The sequence below is a fragment of the Andrographis paniculata genome, unplaced genomic scaffold (assembly GCF_009805555.1).
Source record: "Andrographis paniculata isolate CXL003 unplaced genomic scaffold, ASM980555v1 Contig79END, whole genome shotgun sequence".
Classification (NCBI taxonomy): Eukaryota; Viridiplantae; Streptophyta; class Magnoliopsida; order Lamiales; family Acanthaceae; genus Andrographis; species Andrographis paniculata.
Window position 1 is genome coordinate 2579706 of NW_026137616.1, and position 26834 is coordinate 2606539.

General features: G+C 31.1%; 5 protein-coding genes across 9 annotated transcripts; 2 read left to right on the forward strand and 3 right to left on the reverse strand.

The window, feature by feature from the left end:
- Window positions 1–108: 108 nt before the first annotated feature.
- Window positions 109–3771, reverse strand: LOC127240234 (NADH dehydrogenase [ubiquinone] iron-sulfur protein 4, mitochondrial). The gene is made up of 5 exons (XM_051258788.1): window positions 3530–3771; window positions 3139–3227; window positions 1530–1659; window positions 861–890; window positions 109–445 (listed from the first exon to the last, which is right to left on the reverse strand). The coding sequence occupies exons 1-5, from the start codon at window positions 3692–3694 to the stop codon at window positions 389–391; spliced, it is 471 nt and encodes a 156-aa protein (XP_051114745.1). The 5' UTR covers window positions 3695–3771; the 3' UTR covers window positions 109–388.
- Window positions 3772–6271: 2500 nt separating this feature from the next.
- On the reverse strand, window positions 6272–8941 carry LOC127240751 (adenylyl-sulfate kinase 3-like). Of its 3 annotated transcripts, none has more exons than XM_051259593.1 (8): window positions 8688–8941; window positions 8436–8555; window positions 8044–8184; window positions 7263–7412; window positions 7054–7172; window positions 6900–6984; window positions 6770–6816; window positions 6272–6670 (listed from the first exon to the last, which is right to left on the reverse strand). In XM_051259593.1, exons 2-8 carry the CDS (start codon window positions 8548–8550, stop codon window positions 6572–6574), a joined length of 756 nt encoding a protein of 251 aa, XP_051115550.1. In that variant the 5' UTR covers window positions 8551–8555; window positions 8688–8941; the 3' UTR covers window positions 6272–6571. The 3 variants fall into 3 exon arrangements, with proteins under 3 accessions (XP_051115550.1, XP_051115548.1, XP_051115549.1); XM_051259591.1 differs by having other exon boundaries at window positions 8277–8555; XM_051259592.1 differs by having other exon boundaries at window positions 8277–8587.
- A 4157-nt stretch (window positions 8942–13098) lies between these two features.
- On the forward strand, window positions 13099–13732 carry LOC127240719 (60S ribosomal protein L26-1). Its single transcript, XM_051259538.1, has one exon. It carries the CDS (start codon window positions 13162–13164, stop codon window positions 13600–13602), a length of 441 nt encoding a protein of 146 aa, XP_051115495.1. The 5' UTR covers window positions 13099–13161; the 3' UTR covers window positions 13603–13732.
- Window positions 13733–18891: 5159 nt separating this feature from the next.
- Window positions 18892–22161, forward strand: LOC127240744 (BTB/POZ domain-containing protein NPY4-like). 3 transcript variants are annotated; one of them, XM_051259578.1, is made up of 5 exons: window positions 18892–19587; window positions 19913–20008; window positions 20104–20173; window positions 20282–21382; window positions 21479–22161. In XM_051259578.1, exons 2-5 carry the CDS (start codon window positions 19947–19949, stop codon window positions 21923–21925), a joined length of 1680 nt encoding a protein of 559 aa, XP_051115535.1. In that variant the 5' UTR covers window positions 18892–19587; window positions 19913–19946; the 3' UTR covers window positions 21926–22161. The 3 variants fall into 3 exon arrangements, with proteins under 3 accessions (XP_051115535.1, XP_051115537.1, XP_051115536.1); XM_051259580.1 differs by having other exon boundaries at window positions 18892–19361; XM_051259579.1 differs by lacking the exon at window positions 18892–19587 and adding an exon at window positions 19682–19730.
- A 2599-nt stretch (window positions 22162–24760) lies between these two features.
- On the reverse strand, window positions 24761–26834 carry LOC127240059 (probable N-acetyltransferase HLS1). The gene is made up of 3 exons (XM_051258496.1): window positions 26277–26834; window positions 25977–26170; window positions 24761–25802 (listed from the first exon to the last, which is right to left on the reverse strand). The coding sequence occupies exons 1-3, from the start codon at window positions 26442–26444 to the stop codon at window positions 24938–24940; spliced, it is 1227 nt and encodes a 408-aa protein (XP_051114453.1). The 5' UTR covers window positions 26445–26834; the 3' UTR covers window positions 24761–24937.

The following is a 26834-nucleotide window of genomic DNA, read 5'->3' on the forward strand; positions in this document are numbered from 1 at the left end:
TGTAACTGTGAATAAATTTGGTAATGGAAAGGGTTGACAGGACACAACATTATTACAGATAATACACAAATATATAGCACGTGTATGACTACTTTTGAACAACACATGTAAGTATAAACAAATAACACACAAAATGAGGTGAAATCATTGAAAGGGACATAGCAGAAATATGCCATTAATTTCTGGGCTTTTATCACACACAAAAGTTAACAGCAACATGAAAACAAGAGAGTAATTTTCTAATTTATTGATAGCTCTGTGCCCTCGATGTCGATTTGAGCAGAGGATAATAGTTTGGAAGGATATACAAGAGGGGATGTCAAACTCTTGCCCGCCTTCATTTCCTCGCCGCGATGTCCAGATAGAATTAATGGTAAAGAAACTTGAACTAGTTCTGCTCCATAGGAGGACCCTTCCATTTGAAGTTGTCTGCGTACGCCTTCACCTGTGAGGCAAGAAGAATAATTAAGTGATTAGATAATAGAGAAGCCCATCTTTCATTCTCATTTCAACAAGAGAGGCAGGGTGATTATGCAGGGAAATGATTCGTTTTGTAAGTAGTTTATAGGCATGAAATTACCGATGCTACAGAAATGAGATATGTTTGCAAGAGAGAAGATGATGGAGTAGAATTTATCGTTAAGTACCTATTTTAGATCTTCCTATGGCGACAGTTATTTAATGGAACTTTTCAAAGCCAAACATTTTGTAAAAGCAAATTTCAGGCTAGCATAAAGAAAATTAAACCAATTTATCAGATAAGCTCCAACAACCATACGGGATCATGCAAGAGCAAGAAAAGTATCGGATTGATTTATCAAAAAGTCACTAATCTTGTTAGAAAAGCATAGTAATCGAACCTTCAACAATGGTGTTTGCTGCTTCTTGACCTGCAGGAGAAAAGATAAGAAGCTTGGTTGTTTAGTCGAGGCAAGTAGTGGTAGTGTATAATCTTAGCAGTTCATAAACTTGATATTGATACCACATTTTCATGCATAAATGTTGCCAGCCAAACGGTCGAAGAAAGGCAGAATAAAAAGACAAGACCAGGACACAAAATCAGGTTAAAATATCCCAACAAACTAAGATGAATTACTTCCCTTTCCAACTTTAAATAGAGAGGGTGCCTTTGGAATTTGGATGAATAATATTCTAACAATGTGATGGTCTCTCATGGAATGTGTCTACCTAGATGGATGGATGATAGTTCTTAAATGTCAAGGATACGACAAACTAGTGCGCTGATTCAGACTAACTATCCAGACATAGGGTACATGCATCCATAGAATATAGCTAATCCAATAGATAACATTTTTGTTTAGATTGGGAACATTTTTTTACTCTCTGAGTTTCCATGTCTCGGTATAGTCAAATTAGTAAAGATCTAGAGGTTCTCTCAATATTAATTTTTCACAAACAACTAAACTAATGAAGTGTAAGAAAACAAAAGGGTTTACAAAGCCAATTGCATCCCCTTGTATAAAAAGTAAAAAACCAACAAGAGAATGAACAAAAGTAAAACGCCTCACCGTGTACTCCCAACCATGCCTCTCTGCAAATGCTATTGCAGCTTCTTGACTGTCAAAACTCAATGCAGAATCACCAACATGTGCATATGGGTCACCAGTGGACGTCCAACCCATCAATGGATTTTCCCACCTGTTTTATGAACATAACAAAGATAAGAAAAAAAAAAAAGAAATAAAAAACAGGTGGTCAGAAATTGATTATATAGTCGAGCACAATTCAGACAATCTCAATCCAATGTCTATTTTCTTTATATTTAGCTCCATATTTGACTCCAAACTTTAATTCATCTTCAACGCATTGTTCTGTTTTGGAGTCTAGATAGAATATTATCAATATGTTCTTCCACTTTATTTTATACAATTATACAAGCCCTACTCATCTTTTTTGAGAGCTCACAAACAAAATCATGCATATATAAGAAAATGATCAATATGTTCTCTCCCACTCTATTTTATACAATTATACAAGCCCTACTCCTCCTTTTTATAGTTCACAAACAAAATCATACATATATAAGTAAAATTTTATCTAACAAATAAAAATTAAATTTACTATTTACATAATATAAAAGATATATAATATATTAATAAAAAGACATACAAGGAAAAAAAAATGCATTTTCATGATTATTCACAATTGATTATAATATTATTCGTTATTAATATAAAATGGAGGGGATAATTTGAAATGTTAAAAGATTGGTTCAAAAAGTAGACCGGGGAACAATCTGGTTCCAAAATTTGGAGCCACACTATTCAACTGCTCCAAATTTGGCGCTGGTTTAAAGGTAAACAAAAACAGGCATGAGTGTTGATGCTATTCCATTTACATCTGCATAAATGTAGAATAAAGCAGCACAAGTATATATACTCAGAAACGGAGGTCTTGAAAAAAGGCATAATATGTTTTGAACAAAGAAAAGAACAATTGTCAAATAACTGAAACATAGAGATATAACAATCAATGTAATGACCCGAGGGAAATTCTCTGCACAATTAAATACATCACTACATAGTGATGACATCACTTGAACAGAGTTAAGTATAGAAGCCCGTCATTCAGAGTATCAAATTAGTGAGATCAATTTATTTGCATAAAATCATGAAATATATAATAATATATAAAAAGAATGTGATATACTCTCCAAGCCTCCTCTCTCTGTAAGTATTTGAATGATTGGAAGCATATCAAGTAGAAAAGCGTAAATAAGAAAGGGGTACATTACAGAAATCTGGTGCTTTCAAAACTGAACAGTTAGTAAAGACAAAGGTATGTATCAACATTGGAGTTTCAAAAGCCTCAAAATAGTTAATGATATTCAGCTGGACAATTGCAAGAAAAATATCTACACCTTTTCTATGTAAAATAAACAAGTATCCATTAGGAGAAGGGAGTATTTTGTGTGACTTATCCATGAATGAGCCATTTACAATTTGCCTGTTTCAGTTCCACAATGGAGGAAGAACTAAAACTCCTATAGGGATGATGGATACAGTGATTGACCTAGCACTAGTTCACAGACATCAATAATTTGAAATAACTTGGCTAACTACACCAATGAAGATTACCTCTACTCAATGAAGAAAAATGGAAAAAAGAAAGACATACTTCTGTGTGGATAAAAAATTAATCTTCCATCTTCCAACCTTCCCAGATCCTTGTTGAGAGGCCGTTCGAGCAGGAGAGAAAATCAGAACCTGTTTACAAAAGCTAAGTATAGTGATGCCGATATAAAAATTTTCAATATCCTCAAACTAATTGATTCGTAACTTGAAGATTCATTAGGCGAGCGCTAGTAACAAAGCAGGATTCATTAAAATCTGCAACTTTCAGTGCAAGATCCGTCTCAATCTGACCTCAAACCCTAGATACCCAAATCAATATATGAACTTCACTAATTCATGATTTAACGGCTAAAAACGAAATAAATAACGCCTAAAAATATAAAATCATATCGAAAAATACAATCTAAGCAACCAATAGCAGAAAATATATATACCCGTCGCCGGAGATGCTCCTGTGGGATGCCGGAAACAATTCCGACCTCTCCCGGCTTGACTTCCACCAAAGCGTCATCGGTAGCGAACGTTCTCGAGAACGGAGTCAGAGCCGACCTATAGGCTTTCCCAGAATTGCTCGCAAGCCGCCGGAGAGAGCTTGCCATTTTCGCGATTCAACAATCTTCTCGTAGCTCCTTCGCTGCTACCAAAGGGATTCGAACTTTACCCTTCTTCCGTCTAAGAACTGTAAAATTGTTTTTATAATTTCCGAAATATTATAATAATAATAATAATAATAATAATAATAATAATGGATGTCATTAAAATAAAGAATCATCAATTTTTATCGCATATGACCGTGTTAGAACCATGTAATAATAATAATTATTATTATTATACTAATAATAATAATGTAAAAATCAATTGTTTTCCATTCTTAGGGAAATTCAGAGTCGGTGCAAATTGGGTTCGATTATTAAGTCACACTATGCAAACTGGGCTCGATAACTAAGTCACACTACGTGAACTATGTGTGGCAGGTGACCTGAGGTGTCGGAGATTTGAACTCATTACTTCACCGTCCGTCATGCGCTAAACTTCCACACCACAATGTCATCCCTTACCAGATTAAAAAGTATTTAATTACATTTATACAATAATTTATACTAATATCATTATGTTTGTATTAATGCTGATAGATGTATTTTTGTTATTGTTTTTTTTTTATATTCTGCATAATAATTCAAAATTTGACATTGTAAGTAAAAAATATAAACGAATACTTAGTTAACTTAGGGAAGTAATATAATTTATTGTGAGTGAAATTTTTATATTTTTAAAAGAAATACTTCCTACATCCATATAAAGTATCTACTATTTTTATTTCCTTTCACATTTTGTCATTTTTATTTTTGGAAAATGTGTATACACTTTTATAATTTATAATTTTTAAATTTAATTAAATTATTTAATTATTTTAATTTTAATTTTATAATTATTTTTATTAATATATTTTTTAATTATTTACTAATTATATTTTACCTACTGAGAGATCATATGATTTGTAATTTCTAATAAATATTATTAAAAAATATAATATATATATATATATATTAACACAATATATATCATATATACTTTATCAACTCCAAAAATCAAGTTCACCAGCAGACTTTTTAGATGAAATAATTTTTGGTGTGTATCAGAAGTTATATCAAAAATATAAAATATATTATTTTAAATTAAATATTTGACTTTTTATAGAGAGTATTTAAATTTTTATTTTTATTTTTTTACTTTTTGACTTTTGTATAGATTATTTTTTATTTATTTTTTGGGAATCACAATTGAAAATTTGTATTAGGGAGAACAAGACGAACAATTCACCATCTGTTTCAATTCGAAGTACTATTTTTACAATTTTTTCTATTTTAATAAAAATAATCATACACTAAATAATACATTGAGTTTGGATGAAAAAAAATACTATCGTAAAATGTTGTGTGATGAGTGAACTTGTTACGGAGCCGGCCCTGGGCCCGGACGTAAGGAACACTCGTCCAGAGCCCAATCTAAATAGAGGTCCATTATTTATTTAAGTTATATATAAAATATTTATACATACAAATTACTTGATTTTAAGATGAATATGATTTAGTGACTAAGTGCTATAGACATTACTTTTTAAGTTTTGGATTCAAACTCATATACCTTCAAAATTTAAAAATATTTTTTTATATATTAGAAAAAATTAAATAAAATTAATATTAATAGTATAATTATATTTTGCATATAAAAATATTAAAACTATTATTTTATTTTATTTTATTATACATAAAAACTATATAATTTATACATATTTAAGGCTCCTAAGTTTTTGTTTATAGGTAAAAATAAAAAATAAAAAATAAAATAGAGTATATCATTTATAGATACTTAGAGGTCTTTATTTTTGTTTTAATTTTATTATTATTATTTTATTTTATTTTTTGCATTTCAAAAAGATAAGTATTTAGACAAAATTATGTTATTATTATTAAAAAAATAGCCAAGAATTCCTTTCTACTTTAAACGTATATTAAAAATTGTCAATTACTCCTTGGGAGGATCCCGGACTAGGATCCTCTGTGCTTTTTGGGAGTTATGAAAGTTATAAACAATTTTATTTTATAATTATTGATATTTTTTTTGCATAAAAAATACTAAAAAGTTGTCTTTTTATTATTTATAATATATTATAGCTAAAATATACAAGTACTCCTGACTCTTATTTCGCCCTAGTCATTCGAAACCCCGCTTAATCTTGTTTGTTATACATTATTGGCTTATTTTACAATATATTATGCAATATGTACATCAGAAAAATTAAAATATCAAAACCTAACGAAGTACACGCTGATGCCTTTTTTTTCATCCACACGCGCAATCTCAACCTCTAGCATGCAATTTAACCATTTGAACAATATTTCCTACATTATAGTTTTGCATAACTTACAATCATTTTCAACTAAATAATTGATCATCCTATGTGCATTAACATGTATCAACTCAGACTTAATACACCAGTAGAAGAACTGTTAAAAAACTAAACACAAAACATGGGTAAGCTCCTTTTCAGTTTCTATACCATTTTTTACTAAATAGACTTTACACTTTTGTCTCAAATATATATATATATATATATACATCAAATATTATTTTAATAAAAAACCCAAATCTACAAATTCAATCCAAACTAAAAAGAAACAAAGCTGCATGCTTTATTTACCAATCATCCAAAGGCCAAACAATACACAGACCAGCCATGTCTACAGCACTGCAGATTATTTTCAACTGTATGGTAAAAAAAACCTTAAATACACACTCACACTCCAATGCCTCTGTTTAACTCTAACACAACCAAACTATAGTAACTAATCAATACTGTGGTTCATAAATATATATATATATATATGCATGTACAACTTGCCCCAATTAACCTTACAGATTGTTGGGAGTAAGTTGATCGATGAATCAACTACAAACTCCATCAGATTCACAAATTACCTCTCCAGGTAACCTTTCTGTTCCAAGTAAGACATGACTTTTTCTGCCATAACACTCGGAGATTCGAAATTTCCGTCTCTTTGTTGCAAGACTACCTGGGAAGAAAAATTACAAATCATTATAAGATTTAATTCGTCACCAAAAGTATGTTTAGTTTTAGTTTCAGGTAATGGTGTGCGAGTAGGAAGACATACCTCACAACTAAGCGGAGGTTCGTAAGGATCATCAACTCCAGTGAAGCCTGTCGAGCATTGAGTAAATTGAAATAAATATCTATATATGAATAGGTAAAGAATTGATTCTGCTGAGAGGGCTGCGAAATACCTTTGATTTTTCCATCCCGGGCAAGCTTGTATAATCCCTTAGGGTCCCTTGCCTCACAAACTTGTAAAGGCACATCCATATATACCTATACAGATAAAGAAATTTAAGTGGAAGTCTTGCAACTAGTTATAGCAGAAGTTCAGCAGTTTCATACCTCGATAAAATCCCCTTCAGGCAGTAAATTTCGGCAGGCTTCGCGTTCCTTCCTGAAGGGTGATATTAAACTTGCAATGCAGATGATGCCAGCATCAGCAAATAGCTTTCCTACTTCTCCTATATAGAATAGAACAAGCTGGTTGAATTATTAGATGGTATGTAATGAAATAAATACCGAATCAAGTCAAAACCAAATACAAAACCGACCTATTCTTCTAATGTTCTCCGCTCTATCTTCAGCTTTGAAAGTAAGATCACAGTTCAGGCCATGCCTGCAGTTATCCCCATCAAGGATATAAGTGAGCTTTCCTTTGGCATGTAAGGCGGAAGTTAAAGCACATGCCAAAGTGCTCTTCCCTGAAGCAAACAATCAACGAATCACTGAAATAGCACTTTCCCCATAGCTGCCATCCCCAAACAAAGGCCAAGCTTTGTTGAACAGGAGAAGCAGACATAACATTATGAACAGAAAATATTGATAACAAAAATTTTTTTCAAGATTTTAAGTGCCGCCACAAAAACCATGGCAAGAAAGAAGATACAGAAGCTTATCCACTTCAGTAAATAGTTCCATAAGTCCTCAATAACTAACTACACAACCAACTCATTGACAGAAACACCATCAGGAACAGAATGTTTTTTATCTTTGAAAAGTCTTTAACTTTCCAACAGCATTTCAATAATAATCATATGCTTTAAAGTATTGATTCCATTATGCTGAAAAGTAACAATGCACGTCAACAACATTCCATAAAGATGGTTCCCAAGGATTATTCAATCATCATATTCTTCACTTGATATATAAATTAGTATACAGATAATCCGCCCAAAGGTACTCCCCGCTCAAACAAACTATCTGATATAATCCACATGAACTCTGCCTTCATCATTTACAAACATTTTTTAGATTTGCAAGCATCTCTCACAAATATATATATATATATATATATACTGTGAAAACCTAAGCATAACAGAGCAATCCACAAACCTGATCCACTCAATCCAGTTATCCAAACAACACAGCCTTTCTGATTAAGCAGCTTTTCCCTGTCGCCCTTCTCTACGGAACACTTGTGCCAAGCAATATTTGGTGAATTTCCAACTGTAGACACCTCGATCACGCTTTCCCCTATTCAATCGATAAATCACACTGATCAGTATCCTAAAGAAATTCCAAGCAATCAATTTAACCTAACGCAGCGCAGGGAAAAGGATAAAAACCGTCGCCATCGGTTTTCCGAAGATCGCCGGGGGATTGAGGCCGCGCATGCTTTGGCAGACCGTTGGCGTGCATCGCGGCTGCTTCGGAAGCTTCCATAGCCTTAATTGGCGCCACGAAGATGGATTTCGATAAACCGCTGTAATTTTCCAAAAACTTACCCTTTCTGGGTAACGCCACTGCTGCGGACGGCTTCGATTTGGCGTGTACTGCTTCGGCTGGGTCTAGTGCCGAAGCCTTACACAAATTCAACGCTTGATTGCCCAGCGCAGCCATTCCTCCTTATCTCAAACAGCAAATTCCAGTAAGGAGACTATATATTGCACCATTAACGGTTGGTTCGCCACGATAATTGACAACAGTGAAAAGTTAAAAAAAGGCTTCTCCGAATGCAATTTGACAACGGAATATACCTTTAAAGAGCTGCAGACAATTGAGACGGATAGAGACGGCAGATTCAACACTCGGCGACTACTTACGCGAAATCGAAAATGTCAAAATTTTCACCCAATCCACAAATCGCTTAGCAACACGCGTCAGGTATCATGCAGACAATCGGTGGGGAACACGTTGAAACCACTTCGGAGTCTCTTGCTTGATTATTGTGTTCTCTTCTTCGCTTGCTTATTACTCCGTAGGTCGCTCAATAGTATTCTCATAGTTCTATAACGTTTTAATACGGCTAGGTAGGTGTGTATCATTTACAATTATAAAAAAAAACAAAAAATATTAGTATAATTTTTTTAAATAAATAAATTTAAAAAAAAAGTCTTTTTCATGAGAGTCATAAATTAAATGATAGAAAGGGAGAGGAAGTACAATGGTCCACTAATTAGAGGATTTGGCACACTAGATGTGCACTCTCAGATTTATTTATATCATGAGTTTATTTATCTATATTTTTTTTAATACTAATAATTTTTCTTTTTTTTTTTTAATCACGCACATTTTTATTATTTCTGTAAATGATAGTCTGGTAGTGTAAAGATGAGTTCTTAATTGTCCTGGTCAAGGTCTTGTCTGTCAAATCATGTGTAACATTTCAACTAAATTGTCTTATTTAGTTTATGCACAAAATTTTAGGATATTGTATAATTAGTAAGTAATTAAAAAATATATTAGTAAATATAATTATAGGTTAAATTAAGATTATTAAATAGTTTAATTAAAATAAATAATATACATAAATTATGAATTTTAAAATATAATTAAAATATATAAGTATATTTCAAAAAAATAACAAATTAAATGGGATGGATGGAGTCTCTCTTACTGAATCTAATACTTTTTTTGTTATTTAAATTTATTTATTTTTTATTGTCATAAAAAAATGTTTTTGATTCTTTGGTTTTTATTTTTATCAACTTTTTATAATTTTTTCTATCAAATTGACATAAATATCAACTATGGATATAATAATAGAAAAATTAAGCCATTAAAATAAATTACAGTATATAATTATGTATTCCCTCCGACTTAATACAATCATTTTTGTCTATCTCAAAACAATAGTTTCATTTTCATAAATAATCATATCACTATAAAATTACCCTTATATTTTCATTATTATTATACAATTGCTACTACTTTTTACACTAATACACTCGTAAGAGCAAAAAAGTCTTTTACCCGTATTTTTTATCCACTGTCAATATTTTTTAAATCTCGTGCAAAATACAACCGAGACTATAGTTTTGAGACGGACGGAGTATAATATGGACCGAGTCAAGCATATTTATATTTATATAGAATCTTTTGTTATTGTATAAATTATCAAATGTTTGGTGGTTTAATGATATGATGATTAGTTCCCTAACCTGTTAGGTTATTATCAGTTCAATTTTTTTTTTTTTTATTTTTGTTATTTACACTTTATAAAAAAGTACTTTCTTTTAGAAAAATAATTGACATTACCCACAAAATTATATTTATTCATATTATATATATTTTTTATTATGATATAATTTTTAAAATAATTAAATACATATTGTAAAGCTTTTTAAATTATTATGTATTTGTAAAACTACCAATATTATTTATTACATAATAAATAAAAAATACGTATGATAAATCATTATTATTAACTAATTAAAAATATAAAATAAAATTGTAAAGTTTTAAGTTCAATTCAAATGTTTAGACTTTACTTTTCTTAGTGTTTAAATTTTTCTTTCTCCATGTTAAATTGTTTTGAATTATAAAATATATTGAACTTAAAAGTTTAATTTTTTAGTGTTTAAATTTTACTTTTTTAACATTTAAATTTTACTTTATTACAATTTAAAATTTGTTAATCCATGCATTTAATCCTGACTATAATAATAATAATAATAATAATAATAATAATAATAATAAATTAATTAATTAAACAAATTAGTTAACACCTAACCTGTTGCAGGTCACGGTCACGGTCACGAACCCATTTATATAGTAGTATTTTTGTTGCTATATAAATTATAAATTATCGAAAAAACTTAGACCATTCGACCTACCTAACAAAATTAAATGTTTGTGAACACAAACATTTATTTGCTTAAACATTTATTTGCTTTTTTTTTGGTTCTATTTTGGAAAATATTTATTGTCTTTATTATTATTATTATTATTATTACATTTTTGGCATTAATATTTTGCTCCCTCCGTCCCAAAAGAATTGTCTTAAAGTTAGCACGAGAATTAAGAAATAATAATATTTAATTGAAAATGAGTATAAAGTAGAATATAAATGACTAAAATGTCATTGTTTTTAGAAGGATTTTAAAGAGTATGTTAGAGTAATAATTAGGGGTAATATGGAAAAGTATGAATAATTTTGTTATAAAATGGGGACCACGGCTACTAAATAAGGAAACTAGACAATTGTTTTGGGACATACAGGGAGTATTAGTTACTATTTGTTTTTAAATATATTTATTATTTAATAATTATTTAAAAAGATTATTTATACTACAATAAAAAATATTAATTTAAAATTTTATATTATTTAAAAATAATTTCAAATAACAAACACACGAATTTACTTGATGAATCGACATTGATCTTATTGTGTGTGAATAGAGCTGACAAAAATTGACATGATACAAAATAATTGAATTGAAATAAAAGATTTCAATTCGATATGCATACAGATTGATACAAACCCAACAAGATAATAAATGAGTCGGGTTATTATTGAAGTTTTCAACTCAAATCTGACACGACAACCCGATAATTAATATATTTATTATATATGTAAAATAATTATAATTTAATAATTAGTCACATATTAATTTAAATTAAGTTCAATTTTAAATAATTCTAACATAATTTATTGTACACATTACACCAGTAAAACAAAAATTAGCATAACACGACAATATAACTAAAAATAATTGAATTTATATCAAGAATTTCAATTTAATTATGATACGAGTCAACATGGGTTAACACGAATTCGACACGGTAATAAACGAATCAACACGAATCCAACACGATAATAAACAAATCGGATTAATGTTGAGTTATTTGACTCATTTAAACTATTCAATTTTAACACAAATCTACTCATTGCCAACTTTAAATGTAATTATAGAGTTAATTAGTAACTGAATTAATTTTTAATTTTAAAATTAATTATTTTTATAGTGCCCGCCAAGATTAGCGTAATTATTAACATGCCCGTAAACCCAACAAAGCCATATCTATCAATAAAATAATCAATTTATTTTAAAAAATAAAACTATCTCGTTCGACTCTATGGGTCTCATTTACTTTTTTGCGTATTAATTTTTTACTATTAATTATTATATCAAAACGTATTACAAATTAAAAAAAGAATTGCCAAAATATTTTCATTAGTGTCTTGTAATACTAATAGAATGATATTTGTAAAAAAAAATTTATATAAATATAAAAATATTTTTAATATTAAATATAATAACATAAAAGATAAATGTGATCGGTAGAGGCAGACGAAAGGAGTATAGTAACACGGAGTCATTCACCTTCAAACACATATAATATATACATCAACTTAATACTCTCTCGGTCTCGCGAGGATGACCCTTTAATTAGAGACACGGTTTTTTAGGTAGTGTAGATTAGTAAATTATGATATTAGTTTATTACTCTTTTCGTCCTAAAAGAAGTGTTTTATTGAGATTTGACACAAAAATTAAGGAATAATAGTATTTAATTGAAAGTGGGTATAAAATATAATGTAAATGACTAAAATGTTCTTACTTTTTTAAAGATTTTAAAGAGTATGTTAGAGTAATAATTAGAGGTAGTATAAAAAACTAGGAATAATTTTGTTATAAAGTGGGGACCGCGGCTACTAAATAAGAAAACAAAACAATTGTGTTGGAACGGACGAAAATGAAAAAACAAGACAAATCTTTTGGGACGGAGGGAGTATTTTATATATGAATAATATTGTTGGTATTTTAAAAATTTTTAAGATTATATCTCAAAAAAACATATGCAATATGAATATTATTTTGTAGATAATAAAATTTTATATAATACAAATAAATATTTTTATTTATTTATCATTTGTTGATACGTACAAAAAAAAAAGAAAAAAAATCATCTGTAACGGAGGAAGTATTTATTTAGCAGATTTTGTTAAAATAATTAAAAAGTAACGTGTAATCACTATTTTAATACGGAAAACAATACACATACATATCAACACTTATATAAATAAAAGAATAATTAAGATTTAATTAAATGGGCCTAATTCTTTATTTAAGCTTACATATTAAGCCCAACATAGGCCCATTTAAATATTCTTGCCCTAGCCCAGCTGAAAGCTAAAGAGTCTATAAATACTGCGAAACCCTAAATCACTCCTTCGTCTCCTCTCCATCCGCAGCATTCCAATTCACTGAAGCTACCGCGGCGAAGATGAAGTACAACCCTCGCGTCTCGTCATCCCGGCGCAAGAGCCGGAAGGCGCACTTCACGGCGCCTTCCAGCGTCCGCCGTGTTATCATGAGCGCGCCGCTGTCCGGGGATCTCCGCTCCAAGTACAACGTTCGTTCGATGCCTGTTCGCAAGGACGACGAGGTGCAGGTTGTCAGAGGCACCTACAAAGGCCGGGAGGGGAAGGTCGTCCAGGTCTACCGCAAGAAGTGGGTGATTCATATCGAGCGCATCACACGCGAGAAGGTGAATGGATCCACCGTCAACGTCGGTATCCATCCCTCTAAGGTTGTCATCACCAAGCTCCGCCTCGATAAGGATCGGAAGTCGCTGCTCGACCGCAAGGCGAAGGGACGCGCCGCCGCTGATAAGGATAAGGGCACCAAGTTCACCGCTGAGGATATTATGCAGACCATCGACTGAGAGGTAGATTAATTTCGATTTTGTTTTTTATGTCTTTTATGTTGGCTCTTGCTTTGATGATTGGATATGATGGACATGAAATTGCGCCAGACTTCGTTACTTTCTTATGGAAATTGCAATATGTTTCTGATTTCGTGATTCTTAACCTTACGAATTGGATTTTGATTACATAGAACGGTTTTAGCTTTATTCTAATTTGAAATTGGTAAAAGTAGAGTGCTGTAGGGTGATGTTTATTGATAGATCTGGCAGTATTTTGCTAAGTTATTGACAATTAAATCTCTTAAACACAACTGCAACCATTGATGCATTGCTTCCTGCACATCATATTTGCAAATTAGGACACAAGTAAACCGAAGATTGATTGGAATGTGCATCAGGAGCTTGATGTACAAGCCTAACACATAATATAGACTAGCATTTGAATTAAAGAGTATTTGTTTGTCTGGAATTAGTTGAGGGATGCTTCTTTTATGTGTTCATATTTACATTGACTAAAGTTGGTATCTTGATTTCACTCTTTTCTTCTTGAATGGAGAAGAACACCAAATCATTCATTCATTCATTTACCTAAACCCCAGTCAGAAGTTTGATAATATTTCCATTATTAAAGAAATTGGGTTTTGCTTTTGCATATCTTGTCCCCTTAAAGGGTTTTAAAATTGTGAGTGTAGATTTTTTTATATCATATTGAAGGATTATAACCAATCCCTCGTTCCATTCAACTCGTAGTTTGTCATGGTGAGGATGTAAAGGATTTAATCTCTGAAATTTTCAATCACATAATATCGTATTATCATAAAATCAATTGATCTATAGTGAGATATAGTTTATATACTTTTTACTCATTCCGAATCTCGTGTTTGGCTTTGCATCAATTTTTCAAAAAAAATTCTCAAAGTTTTCATTTTTATTTATACATAAATTTATTTTAGATTTATTTTTTTGCAAATTAGTTTTAAAATTACATAAAAATGAAAGTGAAATAAAAATTATTTTAATTATACAAATTGCTAAACAAGCAAAAAAGGAATTGGGTATTATATTATGTTAATGGGCTTGCAGTGTACAACGAAACCAAGATACATAATGGTCCTACTTTCAGTTTGAAGATATATTATTGGGCCCTAGGGTATGATTGGTTATATTGTTTTCACTATTTGTATGTAGTAATTTATATATTTTGTCTCTTATTTTGATATGTTTATTTTTTTAATTAATTATATCAAAAATACAATAAAAACACTGTACATTTATATATAGCTAATCATAAAATATTTTCAATTTAACTATTTAAAAAATAAAACCAACAAAATAACATGAATATATAGAATATTTTGATATGCTCTTATGATAGTGTATGTTGAGTAATTTTGTCAAGTTTTATATAGCGTTGATAGGGTTCCAAAAAGTGATCTTATGATCGTCAACCACCATATATCGTACTAATTCGATAATTGTTATCTAGCAAAAATAATAATTTGCCACATATCCAGTCCAGTAAACACAATCCAAACCAATCTTATAAAATTTAAGACAAATCATAGATTGAGCCCAAGGAGTACAATCCAAAAAATACTTTAATATAGATCCGGCCCAAGAAACACAACTTAGAGCAATTCCAAAAAGCCCACAACAAACCCAAAAGATAAACTTATTCAAGAGTGTGAATCTTCTGACTGAGTTTGGAAAAAAATTCGTTTGAGTTTGGCATGAAAATAATGTTTAATAGGATATTTTGTGAGAGAAAAAATATATTTTTTTAAAAAAATAGTAAATTTTGGAAAAATTTTGTTAAAGAAACAAACCATTGGTCAAATTTTTTATCCATTCATTGTTGTGGGGATGTAGAGCAAAAATAAGGGGTAAATCCACTCAATATTTGGTCATATTTTTATTCATTCGTAGTTGTAGGAAAGTTCAGAATAAAGAAAAAAAAAAAAAAAAAAAAAAAGAGATAAAACGGTGAAAGTTGCCTACAACTAGAAATATAAATGGAGAGAAGAGAAGAAGAAAAATGAACAATCATACTATCAATATCCAACAAAATAGTTTCCATTTCTTATTTATTTCATCTATTTGAACCAATTTTATTTGATTTTTCGGCACATTAGTTTAGTTCCAACAATGTTTGTCGTAATAGTTTTCATTTAGATTTGTTAGGTATCGATTTTTTATTGCGTGACTAAACTCTAATCCTTTTTCCAAGGGATTGGAGAATCCAATTGACGTCTATTTGACAGATCCGCTGAGCTATCGTTGACGACAATTTTTTTGCAAAAATAACCACCATTTATGAGGTCATCTCCAACCGATTTCTCTATTTTCTCCAAAAAAATTTTTTTTTAATATTTTTAAAAATTTTAATTCCACTCCAATCCACTCTATTTTTTCCGCTAAAAAAATATTCTACTTATACTCTTTATTTTTAAACAATTACATAACATATTTATTTACATATCAACTTCAAAAATATTTTTATATGTAATATAATGTTAATTTATTTTATATTATGTAATATTTTAATAATAACATATATATTTATTGCAATATAAATAATTATATCTAATTTATAAAACAATACTACCTCCGTGCGGCTTTAAGGTTCTCATTTATTTTTTGCGTGTTGAATATTAATTATTATATCAAATTATAATACAAATTAAGAAAAAAAGTTGCAAAAATACTTTTATTAGTATCTTATAATACTAATAGAAGAATATTTGAAAAAAAAAAAAATTATACAAATATAAGGATATTTTTAATATTAAGTACAATGACGCAAAATGTGAATGTGACCACGGATGGAGGGAGTACAAAATATAAAAAAAAAGAAAAATTAAAATACTAAATATACAAAGGGTGTGTTTGTTTGGAGGTTTAGATTTTGAGTTGGGATTTGAATAGTAAAAAAATTTTGAATTTGAATAATTGTATGATGTGATATAAATAGGTATTGATGTGATGTTTTGAATGTAAAATTGATTTTTAGTATAATATAGAAAATAAAAAATAGGTGTTTTAATTTGATATTTTTGAAAAAAAAAATAAAATAAATAATTTATTTAAAATCCAATCCCCAAACAAACACACCCAAAAATAAAAGCCAACAATTCAAATTTACAAAATATTTTCACTATTAACACCGTGGCTATTATACATGTCTAGCAATAAAGATATTTATAATTATAAAATTAAATAAACAAATTTATAGTTATGGAAAATTTTTATGGTATATATAGAGGCTTTTAAAGTCTGGAAATTTTTGAAAATATTAAAAAAGTAAATTTTATAATCTCATTGTGTTTTAGTAAAAATGTGTAAAATAATTTGTATTTTATTTATGGTATAAAATTCATCTGTGTTAATATAAAATTTGAACAGAATACTTTTTCGTCAAAATCTGATATTTGATTGTAAATGTAAGTTTTTTATAAAAATAAAAGAGACAAAATATTTTAAAAGATTTGTTTTGAATAAAATAAATAAATAAATAATTGATTAGTTCTTTATTTTATAGTTTTTTTTAAGATAAATTGTTATCTGATTTTTACAAAAATTATAAAAATGTATAATTGATCAATTATTTATTTATTTTATTCAAAAAAATTAGTTAAAATATTTTACGTCTTTTATTTATACAAAATTTGCGAAAATTTAAGTTTTTATTTAAAATAAAACATTAATTTTCGATAAAAAAAATATTTTGTGCAAATTTTAAATTAACACAATAAATAAAATACAAAATATTTTGTCTATCTTTATTAAATACAAAGAAATATTATATAATTTGCCCAATATCAAAAGTCATAGTATTTTATTTGATATTTTATGAGATAAAATAAATATTTAATATATATTTTTATAGAATTTTAAAAAATGTATATATATTATATATATATAAACAAAAATTTAGAGTTTTAGAAAGTTAAAAAATAATGAATATATAATGTAATATTTTGAACATTATATTTAATATAATTCTCAATTAAAAAAGTTAAATACATAAATTAATAGTATAAACAGTCATTATTAAATATATATACACAAAGCGTGTTTCTCACTAAACTTTATTATAAAAGTTAAAAATAAAGTATAGTATTTTCGCCCAATATTTTTTAGACATGATTTTCTATTAATATAATATATATACATAATATAATTAAAATATATTGTATTTTTTTTTAAATAAAAAAATCAACAACTAAATACAATTTTATTATATATATATATTAGTAACATAATTTTTTATATATCATATAAAACAATTCGTGCAAAAGATTTAAGAATTTGCCCAGCTAACCATTCTCTTAACACAAAACTTTCAAATTTTATTACTTGTATTTTTTCTTTTTTGAAAAAAAAAATATTATATTTTATTATTGCAAAATATTTTATCAAATATTGTTTTTTAATCCGTCAAAATTTAGAAATATTTTCCTTATAATTCACAAAAGAAATTAACTATAAAATTTAAATAATTTTTTTGAAATAACATGCATAGTTTGATTTTGACATAAAAATTTAAATTAATAAAATAAAATAGGAATGATATGATATGATATGATGAAAAAAATATATATATTTATTTTTTTATTCCATCAAAATTTGGAAGCATTTTTTTTTATTTTTATAATTTACAAATGAAATTAACTATAAAATTTAAATATATATATATATTTTTTTACATAATAAATTTATCTACAATAAAATAGTGTTCCCTCTATCTAATACAAGATGCATAGTTTGATTTTAACATAAAAATTTAAATTAAAAAAATAAAATATGAATGATATAATATGATAAAAAGAAATATATATATTTTTATTTGAATGATGTAATAAAATAAAATATAATTATATATATTTTATATTGCAAAACATATAAAATAAATTAAAATAAAACACAGCGTATGTATATAGAACAAAGGGAATATAATAATGCAATTTATCAGATAAAAAAAGTTTAGTATTGTAAATTACTTTCTTAGTCTCACATAATTTTTTTTTATTTTTTATTTTTAGTTCGTCCCATATAATTTGTTTTTTCTATTTTTAAAAATATAATTATATATTTTAATTATATTTCAAATTTTAAATTTTATAATTTTCTTAAATTTAATTAAACTATTTGTTTATTTTAATATTAATTTATAATTATTTTTACTAAATAATAAATAATTTTATTAATATATTTTTTAATTATCTATTAATTATATTTTATTTAAATTTTTATATAATAATAAATTTAAATTTGATGAGACTGAGGGAGTAATTTGTTTAAGGAAAAAAAAAGAAAAACAATCATAATAATGACTGCTTTAAGCTGCAAAAAGGCAATTGAGTGTAATAATGGCGTTAGGGATGTTTCGATACATTTCTGATTTGACTCTCAACTCCAAAGTAAACAATCATGAGTAATCATGTGGTCCATAACATTCGATTCCATATCTCCATTTCCCGCGCCAAATCCCGGGATGATCTACCTCTTCGCTTTGATCCCAATCAATCAATCAACCAATTGCACTGCAAATCCCTGGGCATCGTCGTGGTTATCGAAATGCGGAAGCATCCGGATCCAGACGCGTCGTTATCTTGGGCGAAAGAGCCATTCGCCGGTTGATTCATGAAAGGGGAAAAAGGATAAACCTGCTGGCGGATGGTGGGTGGAACTGTGTCAGTTTGGCGTGCCTTGCAATATATCTATCTAGGGTTTGCGGGGTCCCGTTGGATGATAAAGCACATTTGAAAGCTGTTAAGGTTAAATTAGTGCAAAGCCTTTTCGCACTTTAGACGCTATTATTATTTGAATTCGTGTATGGTCAATTGGTCTCTCTGAATTAAAAAATTAGGGTTAGGAGAAGGGGGAAAAGATGATGGTGGTGGGGTTAGGAAAAGGGGAAAAATTAAAGATGCGACAGCGAACATTCTGAGGGCGGCGTTTAGCGAAAATTTAAACATGGTGTTGCTTTGGTGGCTGGCAAAGGTTAGGGACAACTCATCTTTTCTAGGGTTTGGCTCTTTTGGTGTTTTGTTGTATGTATATATCTTTTCACAAATCATATTATATTCTTACGCAGTGCTCTTACACTGGGAATTCAACTCATTCTGAATTTGAAGATTTTTATGGTTATTTATTTCCTGTGCATTTGATTTTGGTTTTAATTAAACTGCTTTGTTTGTCTTGGTGCATAATCTACAACATCAATTCATCACAGCTTCTATAAACATGAATAATGTTCTTACTGAGTTGTATTTGTTTGCTCTGTTATGGTGATTGTCTTGAACTTCATTCAATTTCAATTTACTAGAGAGAGATCTTGGAGGTGAAATAAAGGATTTGATATGAAGTTCATGAAACTTGGATCCAAGCCTGATTTGTTTCAGACTGAGGGGGATAATGTAAGGTAAGGTTAAGCCATCTCCTGATGAATCCATTGTTGTTTGGCTTTTCTTTTTTGTTCCATATCGAAAATGTGATTATTGTGTATGTCTGTTGAAGGTATGTAGCTACAGAGTTGTCAACCGATTTAGTCATTAGCGTCGGAGATGTCAAATTTTATATCCACAAGGTATAATTCGGATTGTTCGCTTGCCTATAGATGTATAATGTGTTCGTTAGAAGTAAAAAGAACAAGAGTCTGCAATGCCGCCGGGGCTAATCTTAACTGTTCTTGCAGTTTCCTCTTCTCTCCAAGAGTTCCCGGCTTCGGAGCCTCGCTGCTGCTATTGCTTCAAGTTGTGATATTGACAGTGAAATTAACATTGACAATATTCCGGGCGGCCCTGCTGCATTTGAGATCTGCGCCAAGTTCTGTTATGGTATGGTGGTAACGCTAAACGCGTACAATGTGGTAGCAGCACGATGTGCAGCCGAGTACTTGGAAATGCATGAGAATGTGGAGAAAGGCAATCTCGTGTTTAAAATCGACGTCTTTCTTGCATCTGGCATTTTCCGGAGCTGGAAAGATTCGATAATCTTACTCTCGAAAACTAAACCTTTCCTATCGTATTTGGAGGGATCCAAAGTTGTTACCCACTGCGTCGAGTCAATTGCTATGCGAGCTTGTACAGACCTGTCGAGAGTCGACTGGTCGTACACTTATAATCGTTTGAGAAAACAGCAGACGGCGCCCGAAGACTGGTGGGCGGAAGATCTTTGCGATCTCTCGATTGATTTGTACAAGAGAGTTATTACATCGATTAAAGGGAAAGGGATATTGTCCGGGAGCATTATTGGGGCTGCTTTAAGGGCGTATACTGTGAAACGACTTCCGGGTTTCGGACAAGGTGTCATCCCAGGATCGGGCGATCTTCTGAAGTACCGTTACGTGGTGGATTCGATTATCTCGTTGCTTCCGAGAGAGGCAGGTTCTGTAAAGTGTGGCTTTTTGCTGAATCTTTTGTCCGCGTCGATAATTTTGGAATGTGGAGAGACGGGACGGAGGGATCTAATGCGTCGAATCTCGGGGCAGCTCGAGGAAGCAGCCGTTGCAGATCTTCTTATTAGCGGCGAAACTACGATGTACAATGTTGACGTAGTGTGCGACTTAGTCGAGCAGTTTGCGAGCGCGCGGCGGGAAGATTGTCGGAGTGAGTTTGGGTTCGATTTAAATGATTCGACGGCAAAAGTTGCTAGGCTCGTCGATGGCTATCTAGCCGTAGTTGCTCGAGATCCGTCGTTGCCTTTATCCAAATTCATCGCTCTGGCTGAAATGGTTTACGATTATCCGAGATCGAGCCACGATCGTATCTACCGGGCCATCGACGCATACCTCAAGGTTCGTTCATCGATTCGTCGTAACTTGTAGGCAACCCGGCAGCTCGACTCCAGCGTCGATAATTTTCTGGTGTTAATAAATTGATATCGTTTACAGGAACACCTGGAGATGACGAAGAGCGAGAAGAAAAGAATTTGCCGGTTGATGGATTGTCGGAGGCTATCGTCGGAGGCGAGTGCGCATGCCGTGGAAAACGAGAGGCTCCCGTCGCGTGTAGCGGTGCAGATTCTTTTCTGCGAGCAAACCCGGGGTTCTGCAGCAATGGCCCCCCGGGGGTCGAGCAGGAGCTTGCAGTGTGCAACTACGGCGAACTCTGACGATGATTGGGAGAGTTGCCGGGCGTTTGGGGAACTCGGAGATTTGAAGGATCAGCTGAGGAGGATAAAGAATGGGAGCGTGAATAGTCGAAATGGCCGCGAGGGCAAATCCGGAACTCCGAGAAAAGTGAAGATGATTTTGTCGAGGCTGTGGTCGAACCGGAGCAGCTTGGATATGTCCGAGAGCTCGAGTTCTACGATTGAGCCGAGTGCCGGGGTGAAGTGATTCGTTATTTGACGAATGATTTGGTTCGGTTCAGTTCGGCTCGGCTCGGTTGGGTTAGCTTTGTAAGAAGCTTGTATATAGTTGAAGTGTAAGATCTTTTAAAGTTTTCTTTTTAGAAAAAAAAAAAGATTTTAGTTTTGGGTAAGGTTGTTGGAGAGAAATCAGTATGGGATGTGAATAAACTGTTCTTTTAGTAGTATATCATTCTATCGTTTATAATTTTAAGTGGATTTTATTTAGAAATAGTGTCGTAATTAAAAAATTTTCGTTAAAATGATCATTCAGTGTCAAATTTGCCATGTCAGCCAGCCGTTGTTGACATCGCATTGATGTGATTGATAAGTTATTGTAACGTAGATGTCATATCAGAATTTTACTTTTTTTATTTTTTATAAAATATTTTTGGTAATTTTTTTTTTTCGTATTTCTTTATTATTTTAAAATTTTAAATGGACACTATATGAAAATAATTTTACAACTAAAATTTTCTCTAAAATGATCTTGTGTCACTAATTTTACAACTAAAATTTTCTCTAAAATGATCTTGTGTCACTAAGATGGCTATAACAATATCCATCTAAAATTATAAAATAATAAGGGAATTACATACAGAGAGAAAAAAGAAAAAAAATCAAATGACGTGTTTTATATTAGATATGAAATATTTATGAGAAATAAATTGTATCACTAGAAAAATATAGGTGAAAACACCATTTGCTATTATTACTCTCATTATTATTATTATTATTATTATTATTATTATTTATTGCTTTCACTAGTATTTGACATTAAACACGTTTTAGAAGTCGAATTTAATTTGAAGGAAATATTAAATTCCATTTACAGAAATCTTATGATTTCGATTTTGTGGTCAATACATGAATCGAAGATGGGGCAATTTGGGCCCTTTTAAAATGGCATTTAATTAAAGGCCCATTTCAGAACCCTAATTGTATAATGGCCCATGAGATGACATTTTTATAAACGAAGCTAAATGAAAATTTTGTATATGGTTTATTTTATTTTTATTTTTTTGTATATTAATAATTAATAAAATAAAAAATAAAAACGAAAGTATCATGTGGGTGCAGGCGCTGGGCAAATCACATTTATTTGCCTGTTTAACTATCCTCGTTGCACATGCATATCACGTGACCAACATTCATGTTTAAGTTTAATGCTAGTCTGCAACAATTCCCATGCAAACCCACACCAAATTTGTACGTTCATTCAACAATACTTTTTAATTTTGTAAAAATTTAAATATTAAATCTAGATTAGGAAACAAAATAATTTTGCATCGATACTTTAATAGGAAAATAATGAATTGAAAAGTATAAATTTTCAAATATAAGCAAATTATTAAATTAACTATTTCAAGTGTGTTTATTTGTGTTTTCATAATTATTAATTTTGAATCAATATTTTCTCACACGTAGCTTTATTCTTTTAGATTTTGACTTCATCTTTTCAAAAATTATACAAACAATTATATATATATATATATAAATATATTAGTTTATCAAGTAAAATATCACGTCCAAATTATTATTCAAATAAAAAAAAATCAAAAGAACCCATTTGTCACAATTATTTCATTTCCACATATGTATCATGGCTTGAAGAATAAATTTACAAAAATCACATGCACTACATATTTTTTTCTTCAATACGCATATAATTATAAAAGAAAATATAAAATACTGATAAATAAACCTAAACTATTTATTTATTTATTTAATAATACTCTTCTAGTCTCCCCAACAACCAAAAATATGCTTACTTTGTAGTAGAACTTAAACATAAATAGTAGCAATATTTTTTATCTACTCAAATATTATTTATACTTTTACATATAATTTTGGCATTATTATTACATTACACTTACACTATTAATTAAATTCATATGAATTTTCATGATACACCAAAATATTTTTTACTTTTATATTAAAAATATTATATATCTTTTTACGATTAATGCACATCCATACAATACAAGCATAATATAATTTGACGGATGGAGAAAATAATTAACAAGTTAAATATTGATTAAGTATCATTTAAAACTATTTAATATATATATTATTCTAAGTATCACATAATATATATATATATATAAAAATTGTCTTTATAAACATTAATTATTTATTAAAAACCAAACAAATAAGTTATATCAATTTAAATCTTTATTTTTTAGAATAAACAAAAAACTCAATTCTAACATCAAAATATATATATATATATATATAATTTGTTATAAGGTAATATCCAACTTCACATATTATGAGTTTTTTGGCAAAATCCAAAAGCAAATTTGTACGGATTTTGCCTAAAGCGAAATAATATCATATTATATGTTGAGTTATAAGAAAGTTGATGGACTTTTTGATTGGTTGTGGGAAGCCTTAAGCCCTAGTATATTCAAGACATTTACTATTTACTATATATACCAACCCCTCAGCTACATCCAAACAAACCCTTAAGCATTCTAAATAGAGTTACTTTACTGTACCTCTCCATGACCGCAAGGGATGGCTTAGTGGTGTAAGGGTTGGATTTGTGACCATGAAATCATGGGTTTAAAATATCCCAAAGAAAAATACAAAAAGCACTTAACAACTAAAAGACAAAAGGAGCTGTTAACACTAAATTAACCCCTGAGAAGGCACCCTAATATACATATATAGATTTAATATTTTTATTTAATTCTCAAGATGGCCACACGATGATTATTTATTGGAATGTAGTTCGCTTAAATATATATACTTTATAAAGTTTTGACACATTAATTAATTATATTTTTTTTAAAAAAAACCATATCAAATATATATTATAATGCATTATTATTATTTATATTACAAGACTCATGCATGTACTAGGTTGGTACAAAACAAAAAAGACGATAAATTTTGTAATATAGAAGATACATACATGCATACTACAACTACACAGATAAGCCTACTCAGATTATAATAATTATAATTAATTATATATTTATTAGTATTTGTATTATTAGAACTCTCTGGGATCAACAAAAATGGAGAGCCCTGGCGGTGACTTTGTCCAGTCACCGACTGCCCCGTCACTGTAGTCTTCCCCGAACCGCTTAATGCACCACAAGTCCTCCGCGCACGATAGACTCTTCCAGTGTGGGATTCCTAACCTGAGCGGCTCCCGGCTGGCGACCTCAGTGGCCACTACGCCGCAGCCGCGCTCTTGGGCCATGTTATGGGCCAGCCCACAAAGGGCCCTCATATATTGGGCCGAATTTGGGCCTTCCCCTCCAAGCCCATAAAGAAAATGAAAACCGAACGGTCTAAAGACTTGGGGAATCGATGGGAGGCGTAACCAGGGAAAAACCCGGTCCGCGATGCGCGTGGCCTTCGCCAGGGCTAACCGCAAGCGCGACGCGCCGCGGACCTCGAGTGTAAACACGTCCTTGCAGTTCCAGACGCTGAGCACGGCCCACGACTCCGGCGGGTCGAGCAGGAACGCCGCCGCGCCCGGCCACCACTTGGAGTACGTCGATCTCGCCGGAACGGCGAGAAAAGTGCCGAGGTTGAGCTTATTGTTTAGGATCGAATCGATATCGCGCGGAAAAAACTCTGTTGTTGAGGAATACCGGCGGTAGAGCGCCTCGGCGTCGGCGGAGGTGAGTTTGATGATTGAAATTCGTTTGCTGAGCTTGAATCGGTGAGCGAAGACTGGCTGAACTAAGATCGCCGGCGACCGGAATTTGGAGTAACCGCACTTCTGAGTGAAGAGCTGCACGGAGGCTTCATTGTCCTTCTCCGTCGCCATGTAGGAATATTCAGCTCCATTTTCTCGAAACCATTCCTCCATCTTCCGTACGAGCTTCAATCCGATTCCCATTCTCCTGCAAACCGTCAAAGAGAACATTAAACAAATCCTCAACCGTCCCCACACGCATTAAGAAATGGACAAGTATGGATGCACAAGTACAGTTTCGTTGATAAAAAATTGTCGCCAGGAACCGCCATTAATGGAAGGAGGCAAACAAAAAGCCGTGAGTGAAGAAAAATTTCAGTACCTGTGAGAAGGTGAAACGCGGAGGCCTAAGATGTAGGCGAGTTTGGTGCAGACGGCGAGCTGTTCCGGCGGTTTATTCGATCCATTTTTGCCGTTCCGCGAGAGCTTCGTTCCACACGTGACGGTTTTGATGCAGCCTCTGATCATCCCCACTATTTCCCCCTCTTCTTCGCCCGACGCCGCCGTCTCCGCCACCTGTATCCAAAAACCGACGCCGGAGGAATGAATCGGTGCAACAGAATCACCAAAAATCAGAATAAAACAACCAACCGATCAATTCACAAATCCTCAACTCTCTCACCAGCATCAGAAACGCAGGGGAATTACGAACTCTGCAAATCGGATCCCCTAACAGGTCGGTATGGAGAGACAGTTTTCCGCTGGGGCCAACCTCGCACCGATTTTCCACTTCCTCAACCGCTCGACTATCCTTATTCGCGTCATATTCCCTCACCACAACCGCCGCCATTCCGCCTCCTTCCACCGCCACCTGCTGATAATTAGTCACTATACAACGTTTATATCAACACAAATACATCAATTGAAACAGCTGAAACTGGAACAGCAACGGCCTAATCGCACGGATTTGGACAGTTCCTTCAGGAGATTGGACTATATATACATACATATATAATATATATAACCCCGGACAATGACAACGTGAAGATTGGGAAATGAGAAGGCAGAAATTCTTATCGAGAAATGGGAAATAGAAATGATTGTGATTTAAAGAGCAAAGGGAAGAACATCTCGAGGAAGATAAGGGCCAAATGTTTGAAGGTGCTCAGATTGTGTGATTCAATACTTATATATAAACACATACAATATACATACATACATATATATATATATACACACA